This window comes from Bos taurus, chromosome 6 (assembly GCF_002263795.3).
Source record: "Bos taurus isolate L1 Dominette 01449 registration number 42190680 breed Hereford chromosome 6, ARS-UCD2.0, whole genome shotgun sequence".
Classification (NCBI taxonomy): domain Eukaryota; kingdom Metazoa; phylum Chordata; class Mammalia; order Artiodactyla; family Bovidae; genus Bos; species Bos taurus.
The window spans coordinates 40,249,426-40,274,986 of NC_037333.1; the positions used below are offsets into that span (position 1 = coordinate 40,249,426).

At 39.0% G+C, this 25,561-nt stretch overlaps 1 protein-coding gene across 5 annotated transcripts in view; it reads right to left on the reverse strand.

Moving 5' to 3' along the window:
• Positions 1 to 605: 605 nt before the first annotated feature.
• The window catches only part of KCNIP4 (potassium voltage-gated channel interacting protein 4), a 1,326,525-nt gene continuing 1,301,569 nt past the window's right edge, over positions 606 to 25,561 (reverse strand). For 4 of the 5 annotated variants that reach the window (XM_005207804.5, XM_010806038.4, XM_059887644.1 and 1 more), the window contains exons 3-8: positions 22,384 to 22,453; positions 14,377 to 14,447; positions 6,199 to 6,306; positions 4,275 to 4,379; positions 3,563 to 3,625; positions 607 to 2,087 (exon numbers count right to left, since the gene is read on the reverse strand). In XM_005207804.5, the coding sequence (XP_005207861.1) occupies positions 2,040 to 2,087; positions 3,563 to 3,625; positions 4,275 to 4,379; positions 6,199 to 6,306; positions 14,377 to 14,447; positions 22,384 to 22,453 (465 nt within the window). In that variant the 3' untranslated portion in view covers positions 607 to 2,039. Of the gene's footprint in view, positions 2,088 to 3,562; positions 3,626 to 4,274; positions 4,380 to 6,198; positions 6,307 to 14,376; positions 14,448 to 22,383; positions 22,454 to 25,561 lie in introns of all 5 variants that reach the window. The other variant, NM_001076935.2, reaches the window with a different exon arrangement.

The following is a 25,561-nucleotide window of genomic DNA, read 5'->3' on the forward strand; positions in this document are numbered from 1 at the left end:
GTGGCTCAGACAGTAAAGAATCCGCCTGCAATGTGGGAGACCCAGGTTTGATCTCTGGGTCGGGAGGATCCCCTGGAGAAGAGAATGACTACCCACTTCAGTATCCTTGCCTGGAGAGTCCCGTGGACAGAGGAGCCTGGCAGGCAACAGTCTTGGAATCACAAAGAGCTGGACACGATTGAGCATGTTTACAGTTTCACATTCTATCCCAGAAGGATGTTCACCCTTTCTTTATTCCTCAGATATGTGAGTGATCTCTTTGTGTAGATAATTCTCATTTCAGGTGCAATCTCACAGATGTAATTTAAAATCTAAGTAACTTCTAAAGAGTTCTAACTGCAGAAATGCTCCTTCCCCCTCAGGTCTCCTGTCCTTCCTGGTCCCCTGCCTCACCCATTCTTCCCTCAAGTCTACTCTCATCGCATCCTCAGGTCCCATCAGTCACACGCCTACCTGCCCACTGCCCTTGCTCAGACTCTTTTTTCCTTGTACTTTAGCACCACCCGAGACCAAGATCTCTACAGTTTAGAAAATCCCATAGGAAAAACTTCATGTGTTTAGTCTAATTATAAAATTTATTGAAATAAAGACCTATAACATAGACAGTAGAGTTATAAACATTTTATTTGCTTTTATTTTTTCTTTTTGAAATACAAAATGTGCACATTGAGTTTACACAAACACGCGATGGCCAAGTTCAGTGTACATGTATTGTACTACTCTTAATTTCTACACTGGTGATAGCAGGGCAGCTTTCAACATCCTATGTCTACACCAGAATAGATACCTGATTTATTGTTGCAGAGACAGTTGCAAATTTCCTCCTACTCTAGCCTCTTGGTCTTGGTGATATTTCTGCAAAACAAGGAAGGTGTGGGTATCTTTAGTAATACTGTGGCAGCTTTACGATTTTGGCTTAAGGTAATTAAAAATAATCTGAATAATTGGAGTTTTATGATGAGCTAAATCATAATACAATCCAGAGGAGTTGCTTAGCATTTATATTCATTTTCTACTAAATTTTGGTATTCTAGTGCTTACTATAATGGAATCAGTGGTGCTTTCAAAGTGAATTCTACTTGCTGTTTGTACCTAGTAGGCATTGGGGTAGCCAAGATTTCTTTGTCCCTGAATGGCACATAATGTAAAGGTGCCAGGAGGCAGTCAGAATGGAATAGGCCTTGAATGCGGTTAAGAATGAACTTGCTAAGCACTGCCATGGACTAGAGGACAGATGTCCTGACCCTTTTCATAAGCCTGTGGACATCCTTGCTTTGTTTCACACCTTCTTGGACTTCCACTTAGTGACAGAAAACAGTCAACCTATAGGATTGAACAAATCCAAAATTACATATATCATGTAGGCCTTGGCTATAATATGTATTATGAAAAATTGAGAAGTGCTTATTAAATAAGCTCTATTAGGCATATGCTGACATCTGGGATACACTAATTTGTTTCGTGTTATAAAAAATGCCAGATAAATGAAGGTTTTAACAGAAGGCAGCAAATCCAGACAAACTGGGACTATGTGTGTGTGTTTTTTTTTCCAATTATAGTAATCTTGTTTTGTTTACTTAAAAGTATAACTGGAATTACAGTATTCAAACATGGAAACTAATAGCTGGAAATTCAGTGCAGATGCTACTATTTTAGAAAACCATTTAAAATCCTGGGGCTGAATACATACAAGTGAGTAGCAAAAAACACTGATATTTTAAAATCACCAATAATGTGAAAGCTTCAATAATCACATGGCTAAAGAATGAATAAAACTATATGCCAGATTCTATTCCTTTTGAATATTCACAGGGTATGAAATGACTTAGAACATCCCATGGACTCAGTGGCATTATGAAAAGGATGCAGATTTATAAATGGACAACTCAAATCTTTTGGGGGTTGCTTTATATTAAAACAAAGCTTGTTTGCATAATGTGCCTCATTGTAAAGCTGAGCAATCTATGCTAAAAGTGGTAGCTCCAGCTTTGTGTGATAGAATCGTTCACGTTTGTCTATTTGAGGACGTATTTGACAAGCTAAATCACATTTTCGAAGAGCTGCATGGAGCGCATGATGTTTTCGTCCTGTAAGGGAGAAACAGTGGAATTAAATTCACCATATCTGTAAAGGAAAGTGCACTATTTTGCCTCTAAGGATCGCCAACCCCCACCAACCTCCTGTGCCAAATGTTCAAATACTGTGTCTGCAAATGTAAATACGCTTCTATCCATTTTCCATGCTGATACTGTGGAGAGCCCGTTTTATGTTTTGCTGAGTCCACCAAGCTTTAAAGACCTATTTAACTCTGACTTGGTGTTAAGAGAGGATATTTCTCCAATTAGAATGCCAGTACGGAAACTGGAGAGGTAGCACAGAGCGTATACAAAATGAGCAATGCAAACTGCCATATCTGGTCATCAGAGGCCAAATCACAGGGACTTGTACAAATGGAAGGAGACAGGGTTTATGTGTGAGCAAAGAGTCAACTTCATGAAGATTGGAAGTTGGGATTTAGGAGATGGGTTGGCAGTAATTACACCTGTCCTGAGTCTGTTAGAGATAAATCTCTGTTACCTTTAGGAACATTTAAAAATGAATGGTCTCTCAGTGCCAGGGAAAGGATTGTTTGGAAGAAACCATTGCCCAGTATCTGAAGTTTAGTATATTCCTCTGAAATTTAAGGGGACAGATGATGGGGTACTTGGAGATTGTGATCATTTATAGTAATGGAAAATGGTAGCAGAACTGATGACATCCACTGCTGGAGGCCAGGTAATGACACCGCCATTAGCAGGTTGATGTCACCAAGTTAATTCAGGGAGACCGTGACATTGAAATATGAATTGAAAAACAAGCAGGCATCAGGAAAGGGAAAGTATATCAGTTTGAAAATAATGAGAAAGTAAAACGCCGGCAAACTTTTTGTCTCCAAAATTAGTTTTAAAACTCTTTAATTGTTCTACCCACATACCAAGTCAAATAATTCTAGGTATGCTAAATCTGGTCTGCCACCAGATGGCGGAGAACCACATGGCCTTTTCCTCAGGGAGGATTTTCTGCTGTTTAATTTTGTGACTGACTATTTTGTTGAGCCAAAGACATATCTTGTTCACATACACTGAAGCAATGGTGTTTATATTAGAAATTGGATATAAATTTGGTCAGTGATACACTGCTGGCCATACTGGAATCCTAAATCTTTGGAGGATATGATAGACAAGATATATTCTAGTTCTGGGGAAAGAACAATTCAAATCTCACATATATTTTATCCTCAGTGATGAATAGTCTAAAGGATTTGAAGAGCAAAAACACACTCGTACAACCTTCACCTCTCCAGGGCTTCCCTCACAGCCTGCCTCAGGGTGTGTGGACTAATAGAATGTGTAAATCGGTGATTGTTTCCACAGTGGTGGGCTTGTTGCATCTCAGTTGTGTAGAAGTGGTGATTTTAGGCATATGACCTTACACTTTGCTCAGTTCGTGGTGGCTAGCTGATAGTGCTCAGTCCAGCTGTTACAAATGCAAAAGGGATAGTTCCTGTACTATCATTACTTACTTTTTGACAACTTTCGATGAATTCATCTATGGTGACGACTCCATCTTTGTTTTTGTCCATTTTCTGTTAGGGGATTACAGAACAGAAAACTTTACTCAGACATACCCCTCAGGACCCTCACACCTGAACTGAACAAGCTGAAGCAGATGAAAAAGCCCAGCTGCTTATTTTATGGGGAGGAACTGCTTCAAAACACAAACTAGTAGTTTCTTGGTGATAAGACTCATATGAGGCTGACTGATTTTAGGCTGTTGCCTTTTTAATAGAATGTGGTGCAGATCTAGAGTCTCTCTGTTCTAGGGAAACCCCAGCTACCATAGAGTTCAGGCAACTTGACACAGAACCTTGATTTTCTCATCTTTAACATGGGGCTAATGACGATATAAATAAGCTCATAGAGTCTTACGAGAAATGAGTGAAAACAAACACCCCAAGACACATGAGACATGGCAATTGCTTGCTTAACTTAGTGTTCTATTGAGGATATGGTGAATGAGTTCAATAAGTGGAATTATCAATATTATGATAAATTCAAAACCAAAATTGCTAAATTAATAATGGTACTATTCCATGGTTGAATGGTAAATATTCTATAGTTTTGTCACTTTCAGTAAAAAATTATTTTCCTTCACATTCTTTTGAATTGTCATGATGCTTTGCAAGCATCAGGAAATTTGCTCTTAATTTCACTCCCTCTCTATTGCATTCCTACCTGGAAAAATGTTTCAACATGTTGTCTGGGAGCATCTTCTTTGAGGACAGGATATGTACATTTACCCATCATATCGTATATTGCTTTCATTATATCAAGCATTTCCTGAAAAGGAAAAGGCAGTTACATGAGGCCACAAATGATGTGAAAAGAAACCACTCTGAGAAGCCTTGACAGGTTATTCCTACTCAGTTTTCCAAGTTTCAATTTTTCGTTGATTCTTCATTAAATATCTTGGTTGTCCCAGAGGAATAGCCTTATGCCTTAAAAGCAGCAGAATCAGAATGTAAGAATCAAGTCTGATCTTGGTTTCAAGATGAAGTAAATTCCTGTGTATCTAACATGATCAGAAAACACCCTGGTTTAAGATTTGGATTTCCATACAACTTCATACAAGCTATCTTTGCATTATAGGCTTATTATATAATTTATATGTTGACTATCAATTTCCATTTATTGAGAATAAGATATATTCCACATCATGAGAATTATACTAAAACTGATAAGTCTCAGAGCTTATTAGGGATTTCCATATGTTTTTCCTATTGTGACTTTAAAGTCACATATAGATTAGTCAAAATATTATGCTGGAAATGCTTTGAAATTTTAATTTTTATTAAAACCAAATCTAATTTTTGATTTGTGATTTCCAGTCTTAGTGAAAAAATATCTAGTTAACATAGACACTCAGATTTATTGTTCATACTTGTTTTCTTTTCGAAGTTTCCACATAAGAGTCTGGATTAAGTCGATAATATGCATGTAATATACTTTTACTTTTGACAGTATTCAATTCCATTTTAAATGATAAAATTTGTAGTTTGTAACCCATAGGTGAACCCCTATGGTTTGAGTGGAAGATTGTTTAATATAGCATTCATGAGATGTATAAGATGTAAGTGGTAAGCACAGCATGTTTGTGTTAAACATAGAAAGGGATTATAAGACCAAGAGATACCTACTATCTTGGAGGCATCTGAGTACTAAATGTTTATTGTATACCAAACATACAGGAGGCACTAAGTATCCAGGAGACATGCTCAATGTACCTGAATACTTAATACTCATGAGGTCTTAATTCAGCCACCCGTTTGTGAGATCCATTCTGGCCCCCCTGTGTCCTCTGCTCAACAAACACAAAACCCATGGACATTGATCAGGTTAATTGTTACATTATAACTATGGTCAGGTGAACTTGTCCCTGTATCTTCAACAGAGCCAGTTAATGTTTGTCCCAAGATACCTTCTATTTGAGGAGCCTCATGCTCAAAACACAACTCTGGGGAAAGCTAGTGAGAGAAAGAACAGGTAGACATTGAATCACATCCAGGATTCAGGTAATATGGTCCTTCAACCTACCTTCACTCCATCCTCAATTTGTTATCTTACCCCATCCTTCCCCACTTACTTCTCATTGTGTTTTAAATTAGTTTAATCAGCCATTTGATATGCACATCCTAATTTGGTCTGTGAGCCTTCTTAGATTAGCCCACCTGGAAATGTACTTGGAAACCTACAATTGCCTCAGGCCATTTCCCACATAATACAGGTCACTACATAATTCACACAATGTTAAAACTGCCTCTGTTCCCATGTGGACCATATTATACAGGAGAACAAAAGGTTACAGGCCAAATATTCTAACATGGTTTGGGTATTTTTCTTCCAATCTCATTCCAACCACTCTCTTTATTCCATGTACAGCATTTATTAAAATGCTATTAGAAATCAAGATGTAATCCAGATTAACAATAAGCTATTTCTACCCATTCCAAATTTTTCATCAGTGTTTCTCCACCACCACAGAAAATACGTTAGATTACTAAAAAAGTGATTTTAGAATGATAATTGCAATCATTTAGCATCTCAAGTTAAAAAATGAAAATGGTCCAAAGGCTAGCTGTGTTGGTGAGGCATTTCTTACTTCTTTAGTGATGTAGCCATCTTTATTTATGTCATACAAATTAAACGCCCAGTTGAGTTTTTCTTGTACTGTCCCCCGAAGCAAAATAGAAAGACCTTTGATGAAATCCTAAAAAGAAATAAAAATACAATTTGATATAGAATTTCTAAAAAAAACAAACTCTAATAAAATTCTTTGTCAAATGGTACAAGTAAAGCTTTCAGACCTCTGGATTTTGAACCATTTACTTTGCAAAATGGTTCATGAATTCCTGATCGTCTTTTCCCAGCATTCTCTGTGGGCATAAATACTCCTTAGGTTTAACATTTCATTATTTAAAAAATAATTATATTTATTTATGTATATGTTTTCATTGTGCTGGGTCTTCCTTGCTGCACAGGCTTTTCTCTGTTAGTGGCAAGTGGGGGCTATTCCTATTACAGTGCCCAGGCTTCTCATTGCGATGGCTTCTCTTGTTGTGTCTCTAGGGCACACAGGCTTCAGTAGTTGCAGTTCCTGGGCTCTAGAGCACAGGCTCAATAGCTGTGGCTCACGGGCTTAGTTGCTCCAAGGCATATGGGATCTTCTCAGACCAGGGATCGATCCTGTGTCTCCTGCGTTGGCAGACGGATTTTTTACCACTGAGCTACCAGGGAAGCCCAACATTCTCACTTTCTAATTGAAAACTGTGACTTAAGTCAACTGGAAATTGTGTCAGAACAGACACCCAAAAGCAAGACCCATAAGCAAGTGTTTAAGTGGTCTTACTTCCTACTGCTGCTGCTAAGTTGCTTCAGTCGTGTCCGACTCTGTGCGACCCCACAGAGCAGACCCCACAGAGCAGACCCCACAGAGCCCACCAGGCTCCCCCGTCCCTGGGATTCTCCAGGCAAGAACACTGGAGTGGGTTGCCATTTCCTTCTCCAAAGCATGAAAGTGAAAAGTGAAAGTGAAGTCGCTCAGTCGTGTTCAACCCTCAGCGACCCCATGGACTGCAGCCCACCAGGCTCCCCCGTCCATGGGATTTTCCAGGAAAGAGTACTGGAGTGGGGTGCCATTGCCCTCTCCATACTACAAGTGCAAAATATTCTTTAACTGAAAAGAATCTAATGACAATGTATCTTTTAAAATACGAGCACATACATGACACAATTCCCATGGAAAAGATCTGCTAACTAGAGATGTAGGTTGTCCTTAAGATATGGGCCAAGTGAAGCCTTTACTTAGAAATCAAGTTGTGGGCAGTGGTTAAGAGAACAGAGCTGGAAGCCAGGCAGCCTGAATTCAGATTCCAGCTGTATCAGCTGATAACTCTGTTCTCTCAGACAACTTGACATCCTTTTATCTCAGTTTTCATGAATGGAGAGATTACCGTATCTAACTTCTCAAAAATTTTTATGAGGATTAAAAGTATTAAGCTGTGTGTAACTGTGTGGCATGGACAGTGGCTATGTATTTGTTAAGTAAATGGAACTCTCAGTCAACACCAAGGTTAGGCAGGTTTGATTGAATTGCAGACAATCAAGATTAACTCTGTCAAGTTCATATATATTTGTTGCTCAGTTGGCAGGGTTAACATCACAGTATGGTGGATTCTGAGTTCACATGGAATCGACAATCTGCTGTCAGGCAGGAATGAAAGAGCAGAAGGGAATTCCAGGAGTGGACTCTGGGCAAAGGTGTATTCTTGCTCTACATTCCAACATTTTGTAGTTGTTTTCCTGTCTCAACTTCTTCACAATTTTTTTTTAATAGATGAGTGACATTCATTTAATTAAAAATGTAAAAATATATAAGATGGTTCATGAAAAATCTTCCTCCCAATTCTGGACCCCATCCACCCTATTTCTTTCCTCTAGACAACTGACTTTAGTATCTTCTTGTGTTTACTTCTGAAGAATTTTTGTGCATATATGAGTATAAGGCATATTTATTTAAATATCTATTTCTTATCCTTTTACAAAAATGATAGTGTAACAGGCTGCTTTGTGTGTGTGTGTGTTTTAAAAACTTAGCAATAAAACTTGGAAATAATTCCTGTCTTTTCCATTGTTGCATACATATGAATATCTCATAGTTTATTTAGCCAATATCCCATGGATGAATTATTTAAAGATTTCCAGTCTTATTATAAAGAAAGCTGTAGCGTGACTTTATATATACATAATATATATGTTGAATAAGTATGTCTACAGGATGAGTTCCTAGAGGTGGAACCTCTTGGTCAAAAGATTTGAACATTGATAAATTTTATATACTTATTTTCAAATTTCCCTTCCAATTCTCTTCTCAAAATCTGTGCTTAAGAATATTATAGCTTGTCAATACTATATGGATCACAGTTCTGATCTTTCTCAATCTTGTAGATTAATATTTCTATCTCAGGTTATTAAAATTTGTATTCATTCTACTGTGAATAAATTTGAGCATTTTTTGGAAATGTCTTGATTTATAGAAACTCTTCACATATTAGTAAAACTATCCCTGGTCTGGAATATATCTTCACATATTGTTTCCAGGTTTGTCATTTCTTTCTTTTTATTATGCTGATTTTCTGTCAAGTAGGCATCTTTTGGTTTCTATATTCTAGAATTTGTCAGCCTTTTACTTCATGTCTCTTTGTTTATGTCATATTCACCATAAGTTTTAGAGCCTTAGGTAGAGCTGGGGTTCAATCCTGGTTCTGCCATTCATTAACTGTATGACTTTGGATAAGTCACTTAACATCTCTTAAGTCTGGAACACCTCATCTCTAACATGTGGCAAGTAATACAGGCCCTAATTTTTTTATCTGCAACTCACCACTCCCATCCAACAATATTTTTTAATAAACTGAAAAAGAAGAACCTTTATTGGGAAGATAGGGGTGGTGGTGAATTTTGGTGCCAGAACTTATTTAATGCCAAAATCTGAACTGAAATGACATGAAACTATTCTAATATCTATTTATCTGTTTATCTCTATCATTAATCAGCTATTATCAGTCACATTAATCAAAAGACATTAAATTCTATTTTAATATTTCCAAGTCATAGTAGCTTGACACAGTATAAGCTTATTTATCACTCACATGCAGTGAAATATGAGTGAGGATGGTGTTCTGTTCTGTGCAGTCATAACAGAGATCCAGGATTCTACTTTGCTTCAAGGCAAACCGAAATATGTAACCTCACAGTTTCCACAGATGGGAAGAGAGAAAATGTGGTCACTTCCACCAGTCTCCTGTTGGTTGAAATTCAGTCTTGGCCCCACCTATCTGGGTAGAAGGAGAGGCTGGGAATATGGACTGATCATGTGATCTTAAAGCAGAAGGCATGGACATTGGATCAATAGCACTCTCTGCTACATTTATTGTTGAGAGTCTCTTGGACAGCAAGGAGATCTAACCAGTCAATCCTAAAAGAAATAAACCCTGAATATTCATTGGAAGGACTGATGCTAAAGCCGACGCTCCAATACTTTGGCCACCTGATGCGAAGAGTCTTCTCATTGGAAAAGACTCTGATGCTGGAAAAGATTGAAGGGCGGAGGAGAAGGGGGTGACAGAGGATGAGATGGTTGGATGGCATCACTGACTCAATGGACATGAGTTTGAGCAAACTCCAAGAGATGGCTGGCATGTTGCAGTCCATGGGGTTTCAAAGAGTCAGACATATCTTAGTAACTGAACAAAAATAGTTTTACTGTACAAATGTTACACAGTTGATTATAGCATACAGCAGATCCTGCAGGAGACATTAATAATATAGAGTATATGCACAGTGTTGTGTGTCTAAAATCTGCAAGACTCTGAATGACAAATTCAGTTGGCTCTGAGGAATTCGGGTGAGGGACTGGGAATCTATATGTGCCTCGTTGGCTGGGCTGGATGAAGCACAAGCTGGAATCAAGATTGCTGGGAGAATTATCAATAACCTCAGATACGCAGATGACACCACCCTTATGGCAGAAAGTGAAGAGGAACTAAAGAGCCTCTTGATGAAAGTGAAAGAGAAAAGTGAAAAAGCTGGCTTAAAACAACATTCAAAAAGTGAAGATCATGGCATCTGGTCCCATCACTTCATGGCAAATATATGGGGAAACAGTGGAAACAGTGACAGACTATATTTTTGGGCTCCAAAAATCACTGCAGATGGTGACTGCAGCCATGAAATTAAAAGATGCTTGCTCCTTGGAAAAAGAGTTATGACCAACCTAGATAGCATGTTAAAAATCAGAGACATTACTTTGCCAACAAAGGTCCATCTAGTCAAAGCTATGTTTTTACCAGTAATCATGTATGGATGTAAGAGTTGGACTATAAAGAAAACTGAGTGCCAAAGAATTGATGTTTTTGAACTGTGGTGTTGGATAGGAGTCTTGAGAGTCCCTTGGACAGCAAGAAGATCCAACCAGTCCATCTAAAGAAAATCAGTCCTGAATATTCACTGGAAGGACTGATGCTGAAGCTGAAACTCCAATACTTTGGCCACCTGATGTGAAGAACTGACTCATTGGAAAAGACCCTGATGCTGGGAAAGATTGAAGGCAGGAGGAGAAGGGGACGACAGAGGATGAGATAGTTGGATGGCATCACCGACTCAATGGACATGAGTTTGAGTGAGCTCCAGGAGTTGGTGATAGACAGGGAGGCCTGGCGTGCTGAGTCCGTGGGGTCACAAAGAGTCGGACACGAGTGAGTGACTGAACTGAACTGAACTGGCAGGACAGCACAATTGCTAGGAGATGTATGCTGGGCCAGACTGCTTGAGTTTGAATCCTGACTCTCCTACTTTCTAGCTGTGCGACCTTGGGCAGCTTGCTTTAGTTCTCTGTGAATCTGTTTCCTAATTTGCTAAAATGACGATGATCATACCTATGAAGATTAAGTTACTGTATGTAATTCATTCATCATAATGCCTGACTGAGAAAGAGTGCTAAACAAGTCAGCTAGTCTTATTGTATGTAGGTATTATTAATACTATTTTTAATGTTATTTTCATATAGTTAGTACAGTGACTGACACAAAGTAAGTGCTTGTTTTATAATCAGATTCAGAACTACCTCTCACAGCATTGCAGACAGAGCGATCATCTGGCCTGTGCTTAAATGTGTTCATTGTAAGATCACTGAGTAATAAGATGACCAATGTTATTGTTAACTGGCTTCATTGGAAAAAATCTTTTTTGTAGTACCTGCTGTGGTTAATATCTAATAAATATTGAGCACCTATTTGGTGCCAGGCCCTCAGCCAAGCCTTAAGTGACATCACTTTGTCATCCTTCTATTATCCGGTGAAGTAGCTTTGTTTGCTGATGTTTCACAGAGAGGAACACTAAGGCTCAGAGGATCTCACAGGGTGTCAACCACATGATGGCAAAGGGATTTTTAGCTCCAGTCATATCTGGATCCAGGGCCCCTCCTGTCTTATCCACTCCACCCTTTGGGTTTAAGCAAATTAAGTAGGAAACTTCCATTTCCCTTTACCTTGCATCAGGATGGTTTCTGCTGTACCTCCCAGGATCTACTGCTACTCAAAATATGTTCATTTCTTAATCATTTCTACTTTCTAGAGACTTTTCACGTAGCTAATCAATTTAGAAAAATAACTACAATAGCCTAGTTTTAAATTTGATTTTGATTTAACCTTTATTAATTCATCCATTAGTTTGTCTTTAAAAAGACATTTTTTTACCACCATGCTTATAGTATATAGCCATTACAACTAATTTCCCAAATTATCATCAGCATTCATCACAATTACTATGATGAATATTACATAAATATTATAATAGCAACATTAGGCATGGTCTCATATCATTAACACCAGACTAAATTTACATGTGAAATTGGATACAATGTGCTGTGAGTAATTGACGGTACATTTTTAATATGTAAGTAATTTTAAGTAATGAAATCACTAACAGTCTTTGCCTTACCCGTACCCTAGCTATGAAAGATTTTATTAGGTGAATTGGAACGTTTGATTTCTATGTTATGGCTAAACTAAGGCCATGCCGGAATTAATCTTATTGGTAAAATGCAGCAAAGACTAATAAGATATTGTCACAGGTGATCATCGGCTGCCAAAGTGGAAGAAATGTGACAGGGGACGGGTACCTATGATAGACTCATGTCTTCACTAATAGCTGTTGTTGCATTGGGGCCAACCCATGGACCACTGCTGGCTTCTTGGTCCACACCTTTACTGAGCCACTGCCAGGTTCTCCTCTTATTTTTCAGCGATTTTTCTTGGTTACATTGTGAGATGACACACTGAGTTTCCTGGCCCAGAATAGTCATTTCAGTAGCGCTCAACCTGTGCGAGCATCTAGTGAGTGAGGAGGTACTTTGCTCACTCTGCCCCGGGGCCACTGACTGAATGACCTCTCAGGAGTTTGTGCCCCCTTTTGTCATCCTGGTGCCACAAGTGTTGAGATGTTAGTGTACCAGTTTACTTTTTATACCTCTGGAGCTTGTCACCTCCTCTCCAATGCCTTCCCTCTAGACCCAGCTGACATCAGCCCCTGTCAACTCTTGGGATAAAGAGTTGGACTTTTTGTTTCTAGGAACATACCTTAACTTCCCTGCTGAAAATCCTTCAGTTCTTATCTTGCTCCTTTCCTCCTGCAGTTCAGCCTCCTTGGCATCCTGCCTCAGATGTGTGGAGATCTGCCCTTGGCCTCCTGAGCCAGCTCTCCTGTCACTCTCCCCCTTTTGCGTTTCATCTTCTAGGTGACCTAACAAATGTTTTCTCTTCATTCCCCGGCCTCTGCCTCACTCCCCACTGCTCCCCATCCTGAGCCCTTATCCTCTTTAGCAGCTCCTGCTTGTCCTTCAGACCTAGTTCATCAGGTCCATGGGAGGGACTCTCTGATACAGCTCACTAGTACCCTTCCTTGTTGATTCCACACCATCATCTGCTTTCCTTTATTCTGACACTCACTGAAATTTCTGTTCATGTGCAAGATGCACTCTTCCCAGTTTTAAAAATTGCATACCTTCTAAATGATCTGGTTCCCATGATACATATTAACAATCTGCACACAATTCCAGTGTGTGACTGGGGATTTCCTCACTCCAACACCAGATGTAATCAAGTAATCTCCAACACCAGATGTCTTACAGTTCAACTTACTTCTGATACTTTCTTCCTGGAGATACAGCCAGATTCTACATGACAGCCCTTTCCTGGCCCCCAGCTTTAGATGCTACTGCAAGAATAGGTTGTCACCCATGCTTCTGACCAATGGGCTACAGATTGGAGTTTCCAACAAACCTTTACTTGGGTTCAAGTAATTTGCTAGAGCAGCTCACAGAACTTCCAGAAACATATACTTACTAGATTACCAGTTTTTAAATAAAAGGATATTTAAGAGCTTTTAATAAAATTCCTAGATAGCTTACCAAGACTAATCATGAAGAAACAGAAAGTATGAACAGATCTACAACTAGGAAATTGATTCAGTAATCACAGACCTCCCAAAAGAGACAAGCCTAGTAGCAGATGGCTTCACTGGTGAATTCTGCCAAATATTTACAGAACTAACTGTTCCAAAAAATTGATGTGGAAGAAACACTTCCAAATTAGGCCAGCCTTACCTGGTGCCAAAACCAGACAAAAAAATCACAAGAAAATTACAGGCTAATATTCCTGATACGCACAGATGCAAAAGTCCTCAACAAAACACTAGCGAACCAAATCCAAGAGCACATTACAATGATCATACTCCATGACAAAGTAGAATTTATCCCCGGGGATGGAAAGGTGAATCAATACATGAAAATCAAGTAATATAATATTCCACATTGACAGAATTAAGGATACAAATCTTATGATCATCACAATAGATGCATAAAAAGCATTTGACAAGTTCAATACCCTTTCAAGATGTATACTGCCAACAAACTGGGAATAGAAGGACAGTACCTCAACATAATAAAGGCGATATATGAAAAGGCCACAGCTAACATCACACTCAGTGGAGAAAATGGAAAACTTTCTCTTGGTATTAGGAGCAAGACAAAGATGTCCACTCTTGTTGAGTATTCTTAATACAACAATAATAAAGGAATAAAAGGCTCAAAAAGCCCCAAAAATTATACCACCAAACTCAAATTTTCACCCTAACAGCACTAAATCCCTTTCAGTGTATCCAAAGTCAAAGCATTATTTAAAAAAAAACACACACACACACACACAAGAAACTTAAGACTTACCTCAAAACTTACAGCTCCATTATGGTCCGTATCGAATGCATTGAACAGAAAATGCGCATATGTTGTAGAGTCTGAAATGTTGGAAATAAAATAATGATAAGTTAGCATTTCAATATTCTACAAAATATTTAGATAGCATGTCCAAGCCTCTTCTACTCAGGAGAATATACTTTGACTTGTGGTTTCTTTGCTTTCTTCCCAGCTGCCCATCCTCTCTCAGTAGAGGGTTGTAATTTGAGGTTCAGAGGCATGAATTACCTACAGAGACCATTGGTGACAGAAGCATCTCTAAGTTTCTGGGTGGAATTTCTCTGAATACACGGGAGTCTTGGATGATGCTACTGACACTGGGATGAGTAATGTTACCTTAGGTGAGTGTGAGGCTTAAGCAAGTCAAATCTAGAAATTGATTAGTGCTTGGCAGGGACTATCTCTAAAAGAAGTGAAATAATAACATACTAATAATGAGACACAGATGAATTGCTATTATTGGTGGTGTAATTATTAGTTCATCATTTTACAACCCAGATAGGGATACTGGGATTCAGAGAAGTTGAAAAACTTGCCCCAAACTACACAGTCCATTAGCAGTAGAGTGGAACATCACTTAAGCACTTCTGACCAAAACACCATGCTAGCCCAGAGCCAGTAAGGTTGCCTGATGAAGTGGAAACAGGAGTGATTTGGGAAGCTTCTGTGGCTATGTTGAAATGGATTTTGTGGTTCTAAAGCTTCCCAGGTGCAAGCAGTGGGGTGCTCCTGCTTTGCCTGGGTCCTGGGTGGGATCGAGGCTCTGGGCAATGGCAGACTGCTTGTCCTGGGGTCGCAAGATGCTGCTTAAAGGACACTGAAGTTCTCTGAAATCCAACACTTCCTCTGAGTTTGCTTCTATATGTTATTTCCCTCTAGTTTTTTTCCTTCCTCTTCCTTTTTTCCTTCATCTCCGTAATCTCTGAACTTTCTGCCTTTTACTTGAAATGTGTTATATATATATATTTCTTATTGTTTTCTTTCCTTAGTGCAGTTTTCATTTTTAAGTCCCTCTGTGCTTGACCCTTGATCAAATTTGTGTGATTATTTTAAATGTTTCATCTCATGGGTTTTAGCCTTTTATCTTAACCTTTTTTTATATTAAAAAATAGTAACCTTTTAGATCATTGGCTCTAGCCTTTTATCTTCTGTTTAAAATCTCATCTATTTCTATTTTATAACTTTTATCCTTTATTTTTATTGGGATTTAACAAAACTTCTGTTCGCCTTTACTTTATGAATTGCTTTTTGAAGGCTGTCAAGAGACTAAGTCATAGAAGCAGTGGAGAATTTCTCTCTCCAGATAAAGGAGGTCAGAAGTCGTGCAGACTCCTCTCCTAGCTTGCAGGCATCCATGGCTTTTGTAGGCATTATTTTTCCTGAATGCTTCACCCCGCTGGTTAACTCTCTTGAAGGCCATGTATTTCATGAAGTAAACGGTACACTCAATTTCTCAAAATAATGATGACATTGTTTTTCATCTCTTACCTTTAAATATGATATGGTGGTTTAGTTGCTAAGTCACGTCTGACTCTTGTGACCCCATGGACTGTAGCCTGCCAGGCTCCTTTAACTTTGTCCATGGGATTCTCCAGGAAAGAATATTGGAATGAGTGGCCATTTCCTTCTCCAAAATATGATATGAGGAACCACTTATCTTTAAACATATGAATTAATATGTTTTCAATGAACCAAACAGACACCACAATTGGGCCTAAGTAGTACATTAAAGGACTGTAAGTAGAGTGGATGTCCATCTAGAGTTGACAGGTTGCAGGAAGAAACCCTTTTGGGTATGGAGCCAAGATTTTAATTGCAATCAACTTAGTGCGATTGTTGGGAAGTTCCATTAGAATTATTAAGAATTGCCAGCCTTCTTTTTTTTTTCACGAACATGTTTTGCTCTCAGCAATATTTTCATAGACTTCTTGAACTATATAGTGCCCTATGGAGAAATGAGTTGACAGATGGAATGCTAAACTTATCTTCAGGAGAAAAAAAAAGGGATTTTGCCTATTTTAAAATGAGCTCATTAAGCAGATATTTTGTTACTTTATACAGTCAGGGTAAATGCCTTTACCTTAGCAAGCAGAACTCACCATGAATATAAGGCACAGAACAAACAATACTGGAAATTTTTTAAAATTTAAAACACCAAGATAACATAGGCATATAATAATTACCATTCTTTTTAGATGGGGTTGTTTAGTTTAAACCTTGACCAATGGGACCCACACTCTGAGGGTTTGCCCTAATGTGGTTCAGAGGACATCTTATTCCTCTAAATGTATCTTGGCAAGTTTCCTGGAAATGAAGCCAGTTTTCCAGCCTAGATAGGAGATACCAGGTGGAGAGATGGTATCATCTCTCAGATGGCCCAAATTTGAATCTCAGGTCAACCAACTATTAATCATGTGGCCATGGCAAATTGTTTAAGCTCTCTGTAACTCAGTTTCCTCACCTACAAAATGATAAGTGTACTTCATAGAGTCGTCATGAAGACATTAAATGAGATACTACATGCAAGTTCTTAGAACAGTCTTAGGCAAATGTTAAATGTTCACTAAATATCAGTTATCATTGTTATTCTTTCAGAGACAAGTCACTCTCATTTCAACCACCTCAAATAAATGTGATCATTTTGTTTACAGATTTAATATATTCCATTTGAAAAAGTTCCTATTGTGTGTGTGTGTGTGTGTGTGTGTATGAAATCTCTATTGTGAAAGGGTCTGAACTTCTAATTTAATGGAACTTTAAACTCTGGGCTTTCCTGGTGACTCAGATGGTAAAGAATCTACCTGTAATGCAGGAGACCCAAATTCAATCCCTGGGTCAGGAAGATTCCCTGGAGGAGGGAATAGCTACTCACTCTTATATTCTTGCCTGGAGAATTCCATAGACTGAAGAGCCTGGTGAGCTCCAGTCCATGGGGTCGCAGAGTCAGACACAACTGAGCAACTAACACTTCATGTTCAGTGAAGACTAGTATCATTATGTCATGAAAAGTATTGAGGTTCTGACAGAGCTTGAATTTCTTCAGCAGGCATTTGGAGATAGTGAAAGTTTTTAAAGGAGAATGATGCTACTAGCTTTAGAGCTAAGGCACTGGAAGTGTCTGCTGGGCATAGAAATGGATTCTGCAGAGAAAAAGGAAATTGTCCACAAAAGGATCTCAGTCTGATTTCATCTGACTATGCTTTTCTTAAATACTCAGCAAACATCTGCTAAAAGGATGAGTAACTGGCATTCTGGAGTCTAGATTTCAGTACAGTTCAGGGTTCAAAATATGTAACAATGGTCTTTGTTCTTCCTGTATGACCTGACATGTCTCCTCTGACCACAACTCTTTCCAAACAATGAAAACAGTTACTGAATTTCATATGCTGACTTTGTTCAGTTTCTCATAGTTTTACTTGTGAAGCTGAAAATTAAATGTTGAAATTTCACAGATAGGGGACAAAATTTATGGAGTCTTAGACTAGGAAGTGACCTTCCATACCATTTAGCTATTTATCTACATTTAACAAAAGTGGAAAATGGGTGTAGGTAATGTTAGGTACAGTGGCTATGGTCACCTAGTTAGCCAGTGGTAGAGTCAGTAATGAAATCAAGACATTTCAACACTTACTCTTATAAATAAAGATTATTAGGGAATTCCCTGGTGGTCCAGGGATTTCAGGCTTTCACTGCTGAGGGGCTGGGTTCAATCCCTGGGGGAAATTAAGATCCTGGAAGTCATGTGGCACAGCCCCCCCACCAAAAATAAAAAAAAGAATGTTAGACTAGAAAGAAAACTTGAGGATTCTTCTGTTCCACATTTGGTAAATGAACAACCTGAGGCCCAGAGAAATAAACTATTTAAGTCACACATCTTGGTGCTGGCAAAGTCTATCCATAAACTCAGGACTCTTGACTTAGTCCAGTACCTTTAACCCAACTGTACCCAGACCACAGTGATAATATCAACTGAACCCTTGATTGGAAAGGCGACTGATACACATATTTCAGAATATTTGAACAAATGCACTTGGTTATCATGTTCCAGGTCTGTGGGTTGAAGTCAATCTGGTTGATTTCTTTCTTCCCACCACCACCCCTACTCCCACCTGAATTCCTGCACAAGATACAGAATTAGTTCATTGCATTTGGATATACAATTCACGGCACTGTGACTGCAGTAAGGCGGGTTCACTCACTACATGAGTGGTAGCTTCTGCTCACTACGTCCTCTATAAATTACTCTGAAAATTCCTAGAAATAGAAGTGTATTCGGTGGATGCAGTTATTTGGGAAAAAGTACTTAAATCTTTATGTCCATAAAACTCATCTAAATGTCTCAAGTGCCTTACACAGTGGATGTTCAAAAAATATTTGTTTAGATTTTTCTGACTGAAACTCTTTCCTTCAATAACTGTTGATCAGGTACCTCATATAGTCAAAGTAAGTGCAAAATTCCTACAATACAAGCAGGGGTAAACCAGGAGACTAAGTTTCATGAGCTTTAAAAATGCCTTAAGAGCTTCTACGCTAAGGCTTCCCTGTAGGTGGCATTGGAAAACACTGCTATAATGATATAGGTAATGCGGTTTCCTCTTGGCTAGTTTTATAGGAGACATACTTTATCCCCTACAAACAGGAAGCCTCTGTTCAGTTCAGCTGTGCTGATATCCAAAACTCCAAACAAGTTGTGCTTGGTAAACCATCCTGCTAAGCCGTAGAGAAAACTCAAGAGCCTGACACAGTATAAATTGCAGGAGATTCTGGCAAAAAGACAAAGTCTCTTCCTGGAGGAAATGGTGAGACATTGTGATTTATGATCCCATCATTGCTACGACTCCTAATGAGAGACATCTGTTGCTTTCAGGCCATCAAACTAAATAAACGACTTCACACAAGTCTGAGGACGTCCTAACAGGGATTTGACTGCCACCAGAGAATACATTCTTTCTTAGGACATTTTCCCTTTTCTAGCGGCACTGCAAGATACAATTTGCATGCATGATATTAATTTTTAAAATTTCAAGTCATCATTCTTTAAAACATTTCATTTTGTTCAGTAATGCCGGATGCTTTTAGATTTATGCATTCAATTAACATGAATATTCAAAGGATTTTTAAGAGAGCAAAAGTGATTTTTCCGCAAATCCCTTTGGACTTTGTAAGAAGACTCTCTTGCTAATTATTATGCTTAAGTAGATGTTCTCTAATGTTGAAATGTTATTTTTCAGATAAAAATACATTTTTAATGTGAAGTTGTATCCAATTTGTAGTATGTAATAACTTTCATTTGAGATAATAAAAAAATAGCTAAAAGATTTCCATTTGTGCTAAGGGCTTTGATATTAATGGTTGTAAATATATTGGCAGACAGTTTATAGTAAACATCATTCTTTTAAAAAATTCCATGGTTTTTAATAATTTAGAAATATGTATTAAACAAAAGATATTCTAAATTTGTTATTAATGCAGACAATAGACCCATTATAAGCCTGGCATCAGACCCAATACCTGTCTGTGGGTGGTTAGTAACAAGATGGACTGGGGGAGTTGTCACCCATGACATATGCAAATTCATGTAATAATGGGTCACTGTTTGTTTTCTCAGAATTTTTATTTAATTCTTTGAAAAGTCCATCTTAAGGGAGAATTTCTATTTTCATAATCCATGCACAAAATTGTCTTCAACCTACTGAAATACATAAAGCCAAAAGTGAATCGAGTTTTTGTATGAAATAATTAATATTCAAGTTTGTATCCATTAAAAATGGCTTTTACAGGTGTCACCCCATGATGAGGCCGATGTCATTCACTCATCCACACATTCACTCATTTTTGCAGCATTAGTGTGACTACTTGTCACTCGGTGTTCCATGACCTGTGGATATAGCAGTGAGCAAAACAGACAAAAAAATTCCATTCCCTTAGAAATGATATTCTAGTGGAAAAAGAGACAGTAAGCAACAACAAAAGTAAATAAAATATACATTATTAGATGCTCTTGAGTGCTAAAGAGAAAGCTAAAGCAGGAAAAGGGCATGGGGGATGTTTAAGGGGTTGAGGTTTAAGCCAGGGTGGCCAGAGGAAGCCTCACTGAGAAGGTGGCATTTGTATGAAAGCAGAGGTGATGAGATATTGAGATGGATGTTTGGGAGAAGAGAGATTCCAGACAGAGAGAAAAATGAATTCAAAGGCCCAGAGGCAGGACTTCTGTGGTGGTCCAGTGGTTAGGGCTCTGCCCTTCCACTGCAGGGGGCATGGGTTTGATCCCTGTGGGGAATAAGATCCTATATGCTGGGGCAGTGCAGCCAAAAAGTTTTTTAATGATAATAATAAAAAGCTCAGAGGCAGCAAATGGACTGGTGTGCTGGAGGAAGATCAAAAGGCCAGGGAAGCTGGAATGAGGTGAGCAAAAGGGAGGGTCAGTGAAGGACGAAGCAGAGAGAGAACAGGAGACAGTGACTGTGGCTTTTGCTCTGAATGGGTGGAAGATTCTGGGCAGAGCAGTGATGCAACCTACATTTTACCAGGATAACTCTGGCTCATGTGAGAATAAACCATGGTGGGGAGTAAAAAAGAGGGTGGGATCAGACGGACTACCTAGGAGAACACTGCAGTTATTTTGGCATCAGATGATAGTGAATCTTTTAAGTGGGAAAGAAGTAAAAAGATAATGACTGGGAAATGGATGGATTTCTGTGCACCTTGGTTTCCACGTGTAGGGAAAGGGAGAATCGTAGCTAGGGTTGTTGGAGGGTGATGGGTAACACATGCCATGGCCAGACATGTATTAGATGCCTGATGAATGGCGGCTCCTTCAGCTCAGGTTCGGTTTATCTGGATCGAATCTTTTCTATGTCCTCCCTGTCGTTCAGCTGGTCTAACTGTGCCTACATTGTGTTCTCATAATATTATGTTGTTAACTCCCGTCTTCACGTTTATTTTTCATGCTGGCACTGCCCATCTGCTACACTAGGCTCTACCATTCTTTGGGGCAGTCTCACTCCCTTTACATCATCAGCACCTCACACACGGCTGGAAACATGGAAGGTTGCAGGACAAGTTTGAGCTGGGCATCCTGCCGAGTGATCAAGGAGAGAATTTAAGTTCCGCTGGCAGATGTATCTCTTCACTCATCTCTAATATGTACACATTGTCGTTATGCTCTCTTTTCTTCCCAGTTAAAATAATGTCTAGAGTGGTATTGGTTTTCTTAGATGTGGGGGGAGGGGTGATAGTGAAGAGTTCCTGAAAGAGAGAGGAAGAACAGAAAGGAGCAGCAGAAAGCCTAGATAAGACTCCAGAAATATCTGGGTTCTAACCTAGTAGTAGTCAGCTGCTCAGTCATGTCTGACGCTTTGCAGTGCCATGGACTGTAGCCCACCAGGCTCATCTGTCCATAGGATTCTCCAGGCAAGAATACTGGAGTGGGTAGCCATTCCCTTCTCTAGAGGATCTTCCCGACTCAGGGGTCAAACCCAAGTCTCCTGCACTGCGGACAGATTCTTTATCATTTGAGCCACAGGGGATTCTAACCTAGATCTGCCATTTTAGTGGGTGTATGACCCTGAGCAAAACATTTAGCTTCTCTAAGCCCCAGATTTCAGATGCAAAAAATTGAGGATAATTACACTTTCTAATTTTGAAAGTTGGGCATTGTAATGCATGTGAAAGCTTTGCGGCTTTCAGGACCCATCCATCATAGTCAGAAAGTGCCATGCCTTTGACGGATGTGGCAACAGGCACTCGGTAATACTACTTGTATTCAGCTGAAGAGTGAACTCTCGGATATTTGATAATTTGTAAGTAGCTCACTTTTACGATGTATTGAGAATCACATGGACAGCATGCTGTGTATTAATTCTTGGATGTAAAGATGAAAAATGTAGAGTCATGCCATGAAAGATTAAACCAAACTCAAGATTGCAAGCATAATTCTAGTTGAAAGTATGCTCACTGGTCCACATTTGTACCTACCTCCCTGTGGAAAGAACTGCGAGTAAATCTCTTTGAAGGTATCTTCATTAACAACCCCGCTGGGACATTCCTAGAGGAAGTGGGAGAGAAGTAATATGAGAAAAGTGTTCATAAAACGGATTTTTCTGCACATTTTGAAATAGGACTGTCTACTGTGCAAAGCTAAACCAAGAAAGTTATCCATCCATCCATCCATATCACAAAAAGAATAGAAGTGCACTATAAACTTCTCTTTGTTCCAGTTCTCATAGAATGAAAAAAAGTTGATGATGTAAAAATCTTTGCATAGTATCCACATCACAGCTGGTCTGACACATTAAAAAAACACAGGGTTGTTTTTAAGAACATGTATATATGTTATCTATGGGTAGGAGGAAATTTGTTTTTCATTCAGCGAGAACACTGCAAGAGGATTCTGATATGGTCTTGACTGGACCTTCATGTTGTGTCCTCTGCAGATGTGCTGGACACACATCATCTTTAGTTTAATGTGAAAATGGTGTGCTCCCTTGGGTCTAAGGTGGCCCCACAAGCCTCCAGCAGGAATAGCTACAGATTGCTCTGGACTGCATAATAACAAAGGTAGAAATAAGTCACTTGAGTAAGGAAAGACCCCAAGATTTTTTTTAAGTTCTAAAGAGGAGGGTGTGAAAGGAGGATGCCTGAATATAATGAATTCCCACCTTTGTCCCGTGGTTGGAGTTATTTAAGACTGATGGATACTGACCACAAGAAGGCCACTAATGTTGGATTATTGACTTGATGGGGCCACAGAGCAAAGGTACCCCTCTGAAATGGAAATTTTCTATAAAAGGAACTGAAATCTAAAATGTCATACAAAGTGAAAGTGAAAGTGTTAGTTGCCTAGTTGTAGTCCATCTCTTTGTGACCCCATGGACTGTGGCCCACCAGGCTCCTCTGTCCATGGAATTTTCCAGGCAAGAACACTGGAGTAGGTAGCCATTCCCTTCTCCAGGGGGTCTTCCCAACCCAGGGATCGAATCCAGTCTCCTGTATTGCAGGCAGATTCTTTACTGTCTGAGTCACCAGGGAAGCCCAATGCTATATAAGATCTGCCTTTATGCCGAGGTGAGGACTAATCAAGTGGACTCGACACTGATGTAAGGGCAAAAAAATGCTTTCACTCTTTGGAGTTTCAAAAACAATCTGGTCAGGAATCTGAACTGGAGAGGTCCCTGGAACAGTTGAGACTGACAATCACAAAGTAAATTGACATCAAACCACACGTGGGATGCTAACTGCATACTGAAGATGGGGAAGAGATAAGTTCTGTCTGGTCCTTCTGCGTAGCTTTTCAGGAACAGGCCCATTTTCTGTAAGCTCCCTCACTTCAGTTCTCAGAGAACCCCCCTGGTCTACCAGCATCTCCAGGATTCACTGGGGGAGAATCAGAGGTATGCTAATTCCCCTGACTTTAGACATGGATATTCTGTGTACTTTAAATTTGAGGCTATTTCTGGGATCTTCAAAAATCATTTGTGGTCTTTAAAACTCTTAACTCTTTGTCCCCTCCTGAATAAACTTGATGTTTCCTTTTTCTAAAACTCAGTTACTCACAACTGTCATGTGCGTCACATGAGGAATTTTCTATTGTCTTCTTTGTTTGTTTGAAAGGTTATATCTTTGATACATTAACACAGCTTCAAATAGTAGTTGCCAATGTGAAGCTTGTGTTACAGGCTTGTCAATGTGTATTTTTCCCATTCGATTATTATAATGACATAGATATCTCCATTCACTGAAGAGGAACTAGGTTCTGTGGTCAAGTGCCCTGTTACTCAGAGATCCAGTGGAAGAGCTGGGATGTGAGCTTGAAACTTTCCAGCTTGTCACAAGGTTTTGTATTAAACAAGCCCTGTGGAAATAATGACCCTGAGGACCTAAGAGAATTGCAGCAAAGGAAAGACAGCCAGAAACAAATTAGGAAAAAAAAACCCAAGCAAGCAAATTATGATGTTTATGATATGTCAATTTGTCTGGGCCATGATGCCCAGTTATTTGGTTAAACATTATTCTGGATCTTTCTATAAAGGTGTTTTTGAATGAGATTTACATTTAAATTGGTGGATTTTGAGTAAAAGCAATTACCCTCTAGCATATGAGTAGGCCTTATCTAATCATTTGAAGACCTGAATGGAACAAAAGGCTAATTTCTCCAGAGCAAAAGAGAATTTTCCAGCCTTGGGACTTGATAGGCAACACTGATTTTTCTTGATTCTACAGCAGACTGCCTTTGAACTTGAACTGCAATTCCTTCCTGAGTTCCTGAATCTCTAGCCTGTCTCCCTCTGTCTTCTGTCAGATTCTGGACTGGCTAAGCCTTCACAATCATATGAGCCAACTGCTTAAATAAATCACTTTCTGTATACATACACATCTATTGGCTTTATTTTTTCTGGAATATCCTGACTAGTACATAAATAAGTGAACAATCAAGAGTTACAACTCCAAGAGGAAAGAAGATGGTGTATAGTTCATTACTCAAATGACTAAATAACTTCATCTAGTTGGCAGCAACAGAACCAATTTTAAGAGCAAATAAGCACTTTGTAGTTAGACCCTTTCATGCATGGAAATTGTGATTGATTGGCTATTTATCTCTGAGCCATCTGCTGGGGATAGTAAGGAGAGAGCAAATAGAGGGCTGTCTGCCATCAGGTGGTGAATATATGCAAGGTCAAAACCAGACACTTGCCTCAGAGTTCAAATGACTCTAGCAAGAGACAAAGATGGGAAAGGAAGGGATACCTGCAGTTAGCAAACTGGTCAGCTGTCTTTAGTCTCTAGATGCATTTGCTAGATATATCTTATAATGTGAATTGAAATTCAGAGATTGACAGTCCCATATGTGTTTGCTTTATGTTTAATCATATGTCTGGGTCAGACAAAATCCTTTCTCTGCCAACTGAAAATTCCTGGCCAAGTTCTAGGGTGGTAAGACTCAGCAAGCTAATTGGTCTTTATTCATCCTTTATTTATTACATTAATTTACAGCTTTAGCCCATACATACTGTAGGTCTATTATTCTAGGAACTTTTCTAAGAAATGAGGGGGCAGTCGTAAACAAGTTAAATGTCTTATCTTCATGAGACCTGCATCCAGATGGAAGAAGAAAGGTAAAAAACAATAAATGAGATGATAAAAATAATCCAGGAGT